Source organism: Dipodomys merriami, unplaced genomic scaffold (assembly GCF_024711535.1).
Source record: "Dipodomys merriami isolate MVZ:Mamm:240054 unplaced genomic scaffold, mDipMer1.0.p SCAF_384, whole genome shotgun sequence".
Lineage (NCBI taxonomy): Eukaryota > Metazoa > Chordata > Mammalia > Rodentia > Heteromyidae > Dipodomys > Dipodomys merriami.
The window spans coordinates 952,001-965,594 of record NW_027205426.1 but is presented as its reverse complement, the minus strand read 5'-3'; the positions used below and the strand labels follow the sequence as shown (position 1 = coordinate 965,594).

The 13,594-nt window shown below is 48.5% G+C and overlaps 1 protein-coding gene across 6 annotated transcripts in view; it reads right to left on the bottom strand.

Moving 5' to 3' along the window:
* Positions 1 to 13,594, bottom strand: part of LOC138805080 (activating transcription factor 7-interacting protein 1-like) — a 59,867-nt gene that overhangs the window by 22,550 nt on the left and 23,723 nt on the right. For 3 of the 6 annotated variants that reach the window (XM_069989657.1, XM_069989656.1, XM_069989658.1), the window contains exons 2-3: positions 3,059 to 4,956; positions 1,024 to 1,110 (exon numbers count right to left, since the gene is read on the bottom strand). In XM_069989657.1, coding sequence (XP_069845758.1) covers positions 1,024 to 1,110; positions 3,059 to 4,949 — 1,978 coding nt within the window. In that variant the 5' untranslated portion in view covers positions 4,950 to 4,956. Of the gene's footprint in view, positions 1 to 1,023; positions 1,111 to 3,058; positions 4,957 to 11,021; positions 11,147 to 11,371; positions 11,573 to 11,624; positions 11,649 to 12,400; positions 12,442 to 13,594 lie in introns of those variants that run through there. The other 3 variants (XM_069989659.1, XM_069989660.1, XM_069989662.1) reach the window with 3 other exon arrangements.

Below are 13,594 nucleotides of genomic sequence, written 5' to 3'. Positions count from 1 at the left end.
AAGAGTCTCACAGACTTTCCTGGGCTGGCTCTACACGGCAATCCTCAGATCTCAGCCTCCTGAGTAGCTAGGATGACAGGCGTGAGCCACCAGCGGCCAGCTAACAACAGTATTCTAATAGTTACTTTCAACATATCTTAGTGGATTTGGAGCATATACAGCTAACAAAATTAATGTTACTGCAAAAGTGCACCTGAGCTTTAGGGCGCAGACTGAAGTGGTAGAGCACTTGTCTAGTGTTGTGTGGCTCTGGGCTCAATTCCTAGTACTGGAGGGGAAGTGGTTGGGGGCGGGGAGAAGCGCGTGACATTGATTACAAATGTGCTTTAAAAATCAGCTACAACTTTAGGTGATCTCCAATCATGTTGCCATTCATTGGATCACTAGTTTATTTTACAATGCCTAAAATTCCTCATATCTTCTCAATATGATCATATTAATCCCCCCCACCTCCCTCTACCCTATACGCGGAGACAGCACGGATTCTAGCCGCGCCCCATGGCGCCTGTTATATAACATGACCATCGAGAAGAACCATGGGACAGGGAGAACTAAGAGCAGCTATCTTTTTTTTTTTTTTTTTTTGGTCGGTTGTGGGGCTTGAACTCTGGGCCTGGGTACCGTCCCTGCGCTCTTCAGCTCAAAGTGCTCTACTGTTTGAGCCACAGTGCCACTTCCAGTTTTCTAGTGGTCTTTGTTGGAGGTAAGAGTCTCACACACTTTCTTGTCTGGGCTGGCTTTGAATCGCAATCCTCAAATCTCAGCCTCCTGAGTAGCGAGAATTATAGACGTGAGCCACTGGCATCCAGGTGGCCATCATTTTTTTTGTGGACGTGTAATATAAATAAAATACAAACACTGAAGTGCATGCAATAACCCACTCAGTTATCCTTCAGTCATCAGCAAAATGAACTGTGCCATCAACTGTAAGGTTTTGCAGTTACTCATGGGCAGAAAAGTGTATTATTCCATGGCATCTGCAGCCAGAAATAATGACCATTTTTCAAACTACTACATACATACTTTTCTCAGAAGGCCTCTCCTCCTCTTCCTCTATGACTGGCTCTTCCTCCTCAGGTTTGTTGTCCTTCTCATTTGTTTCTACTTCCGCTGTAACGATAGAAAAGGAAATCCTTTCCCATGGGAATTCATGTCAGCTGAAGCAGCAGCAAGACTGCCCATGTTCATAGATTAGTAGGAATCAAATATTGAGCAGAAGATCCACAGAGGAAGGAAATGGATATTAACTCATTGGTTTACACTTTTAGTAACCACTCAGTCTCCAAACTATACTCTTACAAAGTCAGAGCCCCAAAATGTGAAATTCTGCAAAGAAAATGAAGGCACAATCTGACAGGCATGAATAATCGAGTGCATATTCAACCATTATCTAATTCATAATAAACTCAACATGGATAAAACAATTCATAATACAGCTTGAAAGCAAGACAGTTTTCTCAATAATTTTCTATCACTAATAAAATAATAAAATGTGGAAACAACTTTTGTGTGCATTTAGATTCCTTTAAATTTGTAAAACTAGAACAGTAATAGCGGCAGGTTTAAAAAAAAAATTAGAAACTTCTTATAAACTCAACTTTAACCAGAGCGGTAGAAAGAATCATGTGATTTTCACAGTAGGTCACAGGGCAATTCATAAACAAGGAATGCAACAAAAACATTCCTTGAAAATACTTTGTTAACACTGTTAAGGAGTAGGCCTGGTGCTTTCTAGATCTCTCCTCCATATAGCCTACATGTGCCATGATACACATGGGAACAGTAATAGTCAGAAAGACTGAGTGATTTTCGTACGAGGCCCATAAAATATGATTGATTAAAAATGCTACAGAAAACAGAGCTGAACGTGTCTCTAGAAGAGTAACTACCTAGCAAGCATGAGGGTCCCAGTTCAAACCTTGTAACCAAAACCAAAACCAAAATCAACTTATCTCCAAAAGCTGCTATGATACACTGAAGGAAGACCTTCCATTTTTTTCTACTAGGCCTGCCTCCTTATTCTTACTTGGAACAAACAAGAAAACGCTGTTCACGCTACCACGCTTTCCCTCACAGACAATGTCATAAGATACAACAAAAACCTTGTCATGTAATCTGATGGGCATAAAAGGTTTTATTCAGTAATGATGCTTGAAGTTAACCACAAAAGCAATTCAAATTTTTCTTTTGTCCTCTCTCTATGAGAATTAAAAACTGGAGCCAGGTGCTGGTAGCTCACAACTAAAATCCTAGCTACTCAGGAGGCTGAGATCTGATCACAGTTCAGAGCCAACCTGGGTAGGAAAGTCCACAAGACTCTTATCCACAATTAACCATTTAAAAAAAGCCGTAAGTGGGGTTGGGAAGGTGGCTCAGTGGCAGAACGCTTGCCTTGCATGCATGAAGCCCTGGGTTCGATTCCTCAGCACCACATAAGCAAAAAGAAAAAAGCTGGAAGCGGCGCTGTGGCTCAAGTGGTAGAGCACTAGCCTTGAGCTGAAGAGCTGAGGGACAGTGCCTAGGCCCCGAGTTCAGGCCCAAGGCCAGACCCCCCCAAAAGAAGCCCCAGGACTGGCAAACAAAAGACAATGAAAAATAAAAGATGTGAGGTGGGTATTTAACCAAATCATGAAGTCTATCGATCTTTTGCAGAAGAGTCTGCAGGCAAGCTAAAAGCACCCTGGACTTCATGAAAGAAGGGGGTGGGGGCGAGACGAGGGGAAAAGCCGGGCTCCAAGAGCTGCGAGGGACGGAGGGAACAGGTCAGAAGGCTTCAAGCTTTCACCTTCCAACTATGGTAGTGGACTTTTAAAAGCAAGTCCATTCAAAGCACCTTTGATTGGTAAGATGCATTAAAATTATGAGGTTACGCTTGGAGCTGGTGAATAAATGAGTATGCTTGCAGATTTGGCTATGTGATCACTAAGTGAAACCTCCCTCCCTCCATCCTTCCCTCCCTCCCTCCCTTCCTCCCTCCCTCCCTCCCACCCTCAGTCACCAACAAAAGGAACAAAAGGAACCTCAAGGCTGAGCACAGGAGCGAAGCGCGCAGGCTCACCTGGGGAGCACGCGGGGAGCTGCGGCATGGCCTCGGACTCATCCTTCTCACATGACATGTCCTCCTCATCCGAGAGGACCAGGAAGGCTTCCTTCGGCAAACTCTCATTGCTCTCTTGCTTCGAAGGTGAGCCAAAAGAACCTTCCATTTTCTCTTCCAGATCTAGACTTGCCTCTTCCATTGGAAGGAGGGAACTCTTGGAGAAGCAAGTGAGCTCGTCTTCGGAAGGTGCAAGTTTTTCCAAAATGGGAATGATCTCGTCTGTCTCCATGGAGTCCGCATGTTCTAAACTCTCCTCGCCGCTGTCTCTGGCGGCAGTCTCGTCCCTGGCGGCCTGGAGGAGGCGGGCAGCGCTCTCCTCCTCATCCTCATCCTTGTCCGCTCCGTCCATCTGCACGCTGCTGGAGATGGCCTCGTCCCCCACAGCCCCCGTGGCGGCGGCGGCGGCGGCGGCAGGGTCTTCACTGGCTTTCTGTTCGTTTTCGGGAGGTAGATCTGAACACGCCGTCGCACCGTCGGTTTCTCGCCCTTCCTTCGGATTGGCAGCACTGGTCTCGAGGGCATCCCCGCGCGGGCTCCGGTCAGCGCTGCCACCGTCCTCGCTGCTCGCCAGGGACGCACCGTCTCTACTGCTGCTCTGCTCCGGATGGTCAGTTTCAGGCACTGGCTCACCACCGGATCCGGAAGTAGGTTTCAAGGTGGGCTCAGGGGTTGACTCGCGAGTCAGGGCCCCAGCGGCGGGTTCACCAGAGGCTGGCTGGGCCGGAGCCAGCTTGGAGGAGGCCGGGTCATCGGAGTCCCGTGCGCTGCAGCCGGGATCACCGGCGGGGAGGTCATCACCGGCAGAGAGGCCAGCAGCGGGCAGCCCCCCGGGAGCAGCGGCACGGGTGGCACCAGGGGCTGCTTCGGCAGAGCCCTCTTCAGCAGAAACCGGCTTGTCCGAAAAACGCTCACCAGCAGTGGAGTCGCCAGCGGCGAGGTCACCAGTGGCGGCTTCTTCACAAGTAGGGTCACGGGGTGTGGTGTGGTCCACAGATGCGGGGCTGTGGGGCGGGGCACCAGCACAGGGGACATCACCAGGACTGGAATCAACACCTTCAGAATGACCAGGGGCCACAACTCCAGAGGCCGCCTCTCCAGTGGCCGGCTCACTGGAGGCTGGCTCATTAGAGGCCAGCTCATTAGAGGCCGGCTCACTAGAGGCCTGATCACTAGAGGCCAGCTCACTAGAGGCCAGCTCACTAGAGGCCGGCTCACTGGAGGCCGGCTCACTGGAGGCCGGCTCACTGGAGGCCGGCTCACTGGAGGCCGGCTCACTGGAGGTCGGCTCACTGGAGGCCGGCTCACTGGAGGCCGGCTCACTGGAGGTCAGCTCACTGGAGGTCAGCTCACTGGAGGTCAGCTCACTGGAGGCCGGCTCACCAGAGGCCTGATCACCAGAGGCCTGATCACCAGAGGCCTGATCACTAGAGGCCGGCTCGCTAGAGGCCGGCTCGCCAGAGGCCGGCCCAGGGTTCAGCTCAGGAGCTGCCTCTGAAGTGGCGCAGCCGGAAGGTAAAGGCTCACCATTTGCGGTGTCACCCTGCTTAGTTTTTACTTTCACAGTGAGGCTGCCGGGCGCTTCCTCCCACTCTGTCTTACTGTCTTCAGGGTCAAAGCAAACCCCATCAATGCCGTTCATGTCCTCATCATCTTTCATGTAGTCCGCGCCTTCCAGCGGGGAGGACGGGTCCAGGTCTCCGTTCTCGTGGTTGCCGTTGACGAGCTTGGCATCAGTCTTCAACAGCTCGTCCCTCACCCTGTATACCGCCTCCAGCTGGTGCCGGTCGCTCACTCTCATTGTTTTCCGAGCCTTGAAGATTTTTTTCTGAGGTTCTTCTATACAATCCATCTCGAAACTTTAAAAAAAGGAGATAAAGAGCTTGATAACGGAAATAAGTCACATAATTCATTAGGCTTTCTAAACACTGATCCGGAAGGAGACACCGACAGTAGATATCCTGTCCAAATAGAAGACAAATGGTCATTTTGAAATAATGACATAAAGAACTTGCTGCGTGCAAATTTTCCTATTTGCCTGGTTTATATAACTCCAAAGTGATAAAGGCTATTCTGGTCCATACCAGAAGATCAATAACCAGGAAGAAACCAGGGGAGAAAAATGGAACAATTTTCATTTTCAATATGGAATTTAGAGACTAACAGAGATATAGGAGCTTTAAAAGCAGATAAAGAGCTGGTGTCAGTGGCTCACACCTGTCATCCCAGCTATTCAAGAGGCTGACACCTTAGGATCATGGCTCAAAGCCAGCCTGGGCAGGAAAGTTCATGAGACTCTTATCTCCATTAACCACCAAAAAAACAGAAGTAGAGTCGTGGTTCAAGTGGTAGAGTGCTAGCCTGGTAACACGGCCCAAACCCTGAATTCAAGCCCCAGGACTTGAAAACAAACAAAAGCAAACCAGAAGAAAATTCAAAAGTCCAGGGTTGTGGTTCAAGTGGTAGAGCACCTCTCCAAATGGAGGAAGCAGAGCAGAGAGGAGGGAGAGGGTAGAGAGAGGAGAGGAGGGAGGAAGAGGAGGAGGGAGAGAGAGAAAGAGAAGAGAGGACAAGAAAAGAGACAGGGAGGGGGTGGAGAGAAGAGGGAAAACACTCGGAAGTCCTAGCTGATGAAGAGACAAAGCAGTTACAATGCAGTAACCTTGAACCGAGGAAACTATCTTCAATGCGGGCAAAGCATGCCAGCAGCCTTTGTTACAGCTAGGCCAACATGCCAACAGTCCCTAAGCAGCAGGCATGGGTTGATGCCCCTCGGTGCCCACTCCCCGTGTGCCTAGGCAGCTTGAGTGGAGAACGCAAGGCTGCTCAGGTGACCCTGGCCCACGGGAAATCAATGTGTGCAACCACTCTGTTCTCGACTGCATCACGTAAACGTCCGCACACCCACATACACGCATTTACACATCCATACATGCACTTTTGTGTGACCAGATGTGGTGAGGCACACCGGTACTGGGAAGGCAGGGAGTAAGACACCCAGAGTTTGAGGCCAGCCTTGTCAAAAGTTAGCGGGATCCTCATCTCAGCAAATAATCTGGGCATAGTGGTGCTATGTCTGTAACCCCAGCTATGTAAAAGATCAAGAAGGGAAAAGATCACCAGGGAAAAACCAAGACACTACTATCTGAAAAAGTCAACTAGGGCTGGGGGCATGGGTGAGGTGGTATGGCACCTGTCTAGCAAGCACCAGGCCCTGAGCTCCAATCCCAGCAACACCAGGGAGAAATGAAAATGCTTTCCATAACTTTTAGTGGCTACAAACAAGAAGTCTAGACAGTCAGTCTCCAATTCCTTTCTCCTAGATAATTACTTAGTGACATTTTAAGCTACCTAACGCTTCAGGTTTTAGTTGTCTTAAAAAGAAAACAAGTGAGGCCTATTTAATACTAATCAATTTACATTGCACACGGAGAGTGCAGTGAGCACTCCATGTTACCACCATAATCTCTAAATCCATCAGTGTGTTTTTAGGCACAGAGTTGAGAGTCTGAGACACTTAAATGAATTACATATTCGTTACTTATCAATAATTTTGCTATTTCATATGAGAATCAGATAATCCAACAAGTAAAATGATCACGTTTAGTACTAAAAATTACCCCCTGGCCCGAGTAATGTTTAATGTGGTAATGGGGTCAGTAGCAACCTGGGCACACTTGGCAAAAAGAGCAAGTACCACCCACGCCCACAAGGGAGCACACGTCCCCCGCCGCCTCTGGTTCTCAGTAGAATGAAAAACAGACAAAGCAACCAGGAAATGGCGTGAGTGTGAGCAGGCAGTGTACTTGCTCAGCCACATCTGTGCAAACCAATCAGCAGCCTGCTCTGGAAATCTCCTTTGCCCACTGAGGAAAGAGTCACAGGCAAACAAGTTCTCACGGCTATTGTACCAGAAAATTCTAAGGACTATCTGGATCTCAGACGCCACTCCTAAGTCTCTACTGCAAAATAAAGGCTGACTCTGGGAGCTGCAGTACCAGAGCCATGGGATGACACTCATTTCCACAGGAAAGATGTGTGTATGACAGCGGGAAATGTCTGCCGTGTCTACAAGCAACTACAATGTCACTAACCACAGACTGGTGTATTTGGTACCTGTAAACATCTCTCTGTAGCTTGTAAAAGGATTTTTATTTTCAAATTCTTGGGAAGTAATTTTTGGGAAAAGCTCAGGGAGCCCCCTAAGTGACCCCTCTATCTACTGGCTGACTTCCTTCTTTCTCATAGACCCTCCTAGGACACAACAAAGAGAAGCTGTTTTGTCTCCGCCTACAATGGTCAGCTCAGACAGCTGAGGAATCTAAGTGGCTGTGGCGGGCAGCTCACACACCCAGTCAGCCAATCAGTGGCCAGTACTCTGAGTCCTGCCCAGCAACAGGCCAGGGACGGGAAGGTCAGACCCACAGTGTGACAGAAGTAATCTAGAACGTAGTCTGCATGTGTGCGCATACGTGAGGTGTGTGCTGAGCACACAGCAGACACACACAACGTGCACATCTCTTAAATATTTAATACATGTGCATGTTTCTAGAGATACAAACTCACTCCTAACCTGAGAAACGAGTCCAGCGTGGACAGTCCATGAAAGCATGCTTTGCTACATCAATGAGTCTGCAAAATTATAAAGTTGCATAGGACGGGTGTAGATACGAAGATATGTGGGTGCACGCATGCACGCGCACGCGCACACACACACACACACACACACACACGAGTCTATGTGTCTATATGTGTATATACTTACAGATGTTCACAGAACCTTAGATCCAAACAAATGAGCATTATTTTTCCTACCCTCCACCCCTGTTGTTTGGAATCCCCAGCTCCAACCTTCAGCAGTCCTGGCCACGCATAGTGCGCACGGCCGGGCCCTGGAGGCCCTCGCATGCCTGGATTTCCACCACGGCTCCTTGCTGCCCCCACATCAGGGTAAGGGGGACACGGGCACCCCACTCCATGCAACACACTCCTTGTCCCATTTTGTAAGTGACCAATTATAAAAACAGTATCGGAGCTGCCCTCCCGCTTGCCCCGTGTCAGGTGTTCGGGGCTAAGAACAGACACCAGAAGGGAGCCATCTGCAGCCACTCTTAGTTCAGTCTCCCACAAGAGAGAGCTGCTTCCTCCAGTGCTCAGCCCGGTGAGAACTGAAGCTGGCCGCTGATTGGCCCAAAGCACAGCTGCATGAATACCAATCAGAAAAGGGCTTCACTAACCTTACCCAGCAACAAGGGAAGCTGATGAGGGCCAGCGCTGCCCAGGCTCGGAGGTGTGAGAATGAAGGTGAGTCCCGCAGGGAGGCCGTGGGCACGCCCGCCCGGGCTCTGCTGGAGCCAGGCGCCTCCAGCCTTAGTCCTGTTCTGCTTTGGTAGGCCAGGGCCTGCGCTGCCTTCAGTAAATGCCAAGGTTATTGGGTCAAAGCGCACAACACGACACCAATTCACCGTCGCGAGTGCCTGATCAAACACACTTGACCCAAAACCTGCACAGACAGAGGACGCGCAGCCAAACCGAGGGCAAGGCAGTGTCGCCTTCCGCAGGGCTCTCCACACGCTGCTCCCACACTGCGTGTAGAAAGGACTTTTATGCAAATATGGGTCTTCCAATGATGCCCCTCAACGGCACTGGACGAGCCGGGCCGGTAACGGCTCCCTCGTGCCCACTTCCATGGGCCTGGGTGAGGAACAAGCGTCCCTCAGCCCCGCCTCAGAACACAGCTCTTTCTGGATCTAATTTATGTACCCCACGTCTTAGCACAGGGGTGCACTTGGTATCTCCCGGTGGAAGGAGAGTCAGTGTGTCACACAGTCAATACAACCATCCGCTTACTGCCAACGAAGGGCAACCCCACAATGCAATGCTTCACACACTTGGACCTAAGATGCGCAAACTCAGACTACGTATCTCCTTACTCTCGTGTAAAAACCTGTTATTTCTCTAAAGCTTGAGTAAGCCACAATCACTATTTCTGTTTCAAATCCCACAAAAGCTTTACCATTTTTTCCTAGTTCTTGTTTCTAGATGTTTCTGGAATATTCCTCACTTGCTCACTGTCTTCAATTCTACACTGCAGTGCTTCTCCCGTCGGCACACAAGATTGCCCTCAGCTGTCCTGGCACCTTTATTTATTTTTATTTATTTGTTTTTGTCAGTTGTGGGGCTTGAGCTCAGGGCCTGGGTGCTATCCTTGAGCCTCTGCGCTCAAGGCTGGCCCTCTACCAACTGAGCCACAGTTGCAGTTTTCTGGTGGTTCATTGGAAATGAGAGTCACATGGCCTTTCCTACCCAGGCTGGTTTCAAGCCATGATCCTCAGATTTCAGCCTCCTGAGAAGTTAGGATGACAGGCGTGAGCCACCGGCATCCAGCAATCTTTTTTTCTTTTTTAAGATGGAGAAGTCTGTTTCCTATTGACTGACATCTTGCCACATCTATAAATATTCGCACTGCTCGTCATCTGCATCCCGGTATTAGCTTGAGTATGAAGATGTGGAACAGAGAATCTTCAACCAAAGACGTTTTGTGTATCTAACAAGGAAATGGTGTTTTCTTTAGCAGCAGCAGCTCCTGAAGCGAGCGGGAGCAGTCCCGCTCTTGAGATTCTGGTTCCATGAAAACCATGGCTCACTGCGGCCCTCGGTGCTGGGGTGGACGCCCCTCAGAAACCCCTTCTCTAAGCTTCTATTCCATGAATGCAGATACACGGGGGAGGCAGGAAGGGGCCCACGCCTGCACGCCAGCACTCACATACCCTGGAGATCACAGGAGCTCAGCCAGCCTGAGCAAGGAAATAGTCATCAAACCACAGCAGCTTGCGAGGTAGCCAGGTATGCCCCCCTTACCAAAGTCCACAGCCAGTCATGCCCTGAAGCTGCCGCAGTTACTCCCGTAACATGCCTTCATCAAGGCCACACATTTACTGCCTCAGGCATTAAGAAATTACTTCACTAAATATATTTGTCACATTTTTCTTGAGTGGATCATTAAAGAGTATACAAGAGGCCTGGACTTAATCCCCGGAAAACGAAAAAAGGAAAAAGAAAAAAACAATGTAATACTGTCAGTTCTCTTCAAATTGGGCTACAGATTCCAAGCAACTCCCTATCAAAACCCCAGCTGTCTACTTTGAAGAAACTGACAAGCTGACCCTAAAAGTCCTACCAGAAGAAACTGACAATAACTAAAACAATTTGGGGAGGGGGAGAAAGCAAAGAACGAAGCATAGAGGACTCACACTGCCTATTTTCAAAACTGTCTACACAAAGCTATAATAATCCAAACAATATGGCAATACTAGCACAAAGATCAGTATTTAGGTCAATGGAAGAGAAACAAGCCTTCAGAGTACAGCCAATTGATGGAAGTCAGCGGACCGCCCAAGGGAAAGAAAGGCCCATGTGATCAACAAAAGCCGCTGGGCCAACCAGACATGCGCAACACAAGGAAGCTGCAGGTAATAATATGCTCAGGAAAAACAAGAACCTAACACTGGAAGGAAAGAGACGGGGGGGGGGGGGGGGGGGGGGGGGTAGAAGGAGGAGAGGATGGAGGAGAGGGAAAAAGTATGTGTGTGTGTGGGGGGGGAATCCTCAGTTTGTTAAGTGTGGAGTTTCCATTTAACTTACCAAATTCAATACCCAAAATGACCAAAAACATGTCCTGTGCGGAGTCAGGCAAAAACCTGCCCATCAACGCTCACGATGGCGCCAAACCGAAAACAACTCCAATGCTTGGCACATCGCATATCCAAACAGTGGAGTATCACTCAGCCATGAAAAGGAACCAAGTACTGCTGCCTGTTCCAACCAGACAGACGACGGAAGGACTCCTTCCTTCCTTCCTTCCCTCCCTCCCTCCCTCCCTCCCTCCCTCCCTCCCTCCCTCCCTCCCTCCCTCACGACTCACCCGGAACCATTCCACCTACAGAGCAGGGCAGAGAAGACTGACCCAGAAGCAGATTGGGGAAGAGCCAGGAGCAGCTCCCAAAGGGCACAGGAATGGAGAAGGACCGTGGCGATGTCTACACAGCTCTGTGGATGCAACAGAAACCACGGGACTGTTCACTGAAGGGTAAGTGCCATGATCCGTGCGTGGCATTTCAGAAAATAGCACCGCTGCTCTGCACGTTCCCCACCTGCTCTTCCCCAAGCCTCTTCTCGTGGGTCAGTGGCTCCGGACTCCCGGGCGGGGCGGGGCCGGGCGCCTCGGGTGGCTGTGCTCGTGGGAGAGGCGGCACGCGCCCGTGCCGTACTCACCTACACAGACCAGCCACGTGTCACTCCCGCTCCGAAGTGGGACGCAATCCACAGTGTGCTTATAGCTTAGGAAACAGAGAGAAGCCCGAAACACCGACACGAAAGAGCAGAGCCACAGAGGAGATGAGACCGGCACCGTCCTCAGCGCGTGGACACACCCGTGAATCGGCCATCTTCTACCAAAGAAGCAGGAAGTCCTACGCGAGACACACGTCCTCCGATGAACTAGCAATGGAAGAGCCTGAATACTTACATGTAAGTAATGCTGCTAAGTGTGTCTTTACATGAGGTCTGTTTCTCGAACTTTCTGGAGTTGCATATGGCTCGGTCCCGCCTTAGCCATGACTCCCTGATCCATTAATCGTCCAGTCACTGTTCACTGCATCGGACAGCGCCGTCAGAGGTGACAACTATGAATGCACTCTAATACCCAGGGGATAGATCATTTCATGACACTTGGACCCACCTTTTCATGTATCCAGTGTAGGATTTATGTATTTTATGTGTCAATGATTTCATGTCAGAAAGCACCTTAAATATGCTGGCATTCTAATAAGCTAATGAGGTGGTGTCACAAAGGACAAAAACAGAAGTATCCTGACATTATTATCATGTACTATAGAGTCTGGGCATATAGTAGATACTAGTTAAAAAGGAACCAGTAGGAACATACAAAGCACGTATAAACAACTCTTGAAGTGCAAAAGTTATTCTTTTAGAAAGCAAAGGCAGTGATCTAGAACATTTTAATAGACATAAAAGCTAACATGCTGGCGTGTTTTCATATAAAAATAATGTAATTAACGTAACCTGGCAGTATAATATTCTATGCCCAGCAGGCCTTGCCTAACAGAAGCACTGCCTAGCACCATTCGAACTGATGAAATCTAACACTGAGGTTTGTCAGCCATCTAAAGCTTGCCTAGTGTGACGTCCTATTTCAAACTTAAAACACCCCCTTTAAAAGCTATCTACAATGGTTTATTAACCACACCCTGAAGAAAGCCATCTTTAAAACAATACACATACCCCAAAGGGAGCCCTGGCAGCCATCTTATCAGTTCTTTCACACAAACAGAAACTGAAATACAATTTGCATAGTCACTGTGGTTGGCTGCTGGCAGCAGAGCCACGTGGCCAATCAGGAAGCCCACGTCGGTAACCATAAGAGGAGAAATTTGAAGTCTGCCTGGCAACAGCCTAAAAATAGACACTGTATGACTTTTGTATGCGTCCTAGACCAGGTGTGAACACACAGGAACAAGGAACAGCTAACACACTTTGTTTTCTTGGGGGAAATGTGCCTCTCACTTTATCACCTCAAATAGTAATTTGATCTCTTTTCTTCTTAAGTGCTCACTGAAGAAAAACAAATGAAAAGCTAAACGAATGGGCCACTTCTAAGTAACAATGGCATTATCTATTTTTCTTCACACGTATGTGCACGCATGTGTGCACAAACAAAATCTACATGTAAGGGTTGTATTTTTCAAGCGAATAATGAAACACATGGATCACAGTTCTAATAAATTCAAAGCACTTTCAAAACCCCAGGATCTCAACAACTGCATTTTTCTAGTACGTTTTTCTGCAACTACTTCACAATCTTTAAAAAAAAAAAAAAAAACTGACATGTTTTAAAACCACAAAAGTTGGGCTGGGAAGATGGCTCAGTGGTGGAGTGCTTGCCTTGCATGCATGAGGCCCTGGGTTCGATTCCTCAGCACCATATAAGAAGAAAAAGCTGGAAGTGGCGCTGTGGCTCAAGTGGTAGAGCACTAGCCTTGAGCTGAAGAGCTCAGGGACAGCACCCAGGCCCAGAGTTCAGGCTCCATGACCAACCAAAACAAAAAAACAAAAAACAACACACAAAAGTTAAACACCTTGTCAGAGCAGACCTCTAGATAATAGAGGAATTTGCCTCTTTTTCTTTCAGTTCTGGGGTTTGTGATACTTGATCTATACCTCTAGTCTTGCTTTTGCAATTTTTCTTCCCAGACAAACCTCTAACCATCCTCCTACTGTCAGCCTCCTGAGTAGGATTGTAAGCCTAAACCACCAGCACCTCACTCTCCTTTATTCGTTAAACAGAAACTTCTCCCAGCACACAGTAGTGTTGTGTTTTATACACAACAGGAATTCGATAACTATTTTCCCAGTCAAGTTCAAATAATACCAGTGAGGAAAATGCATTACCTTAGTGCAGGAGTCAAGTCATAATTA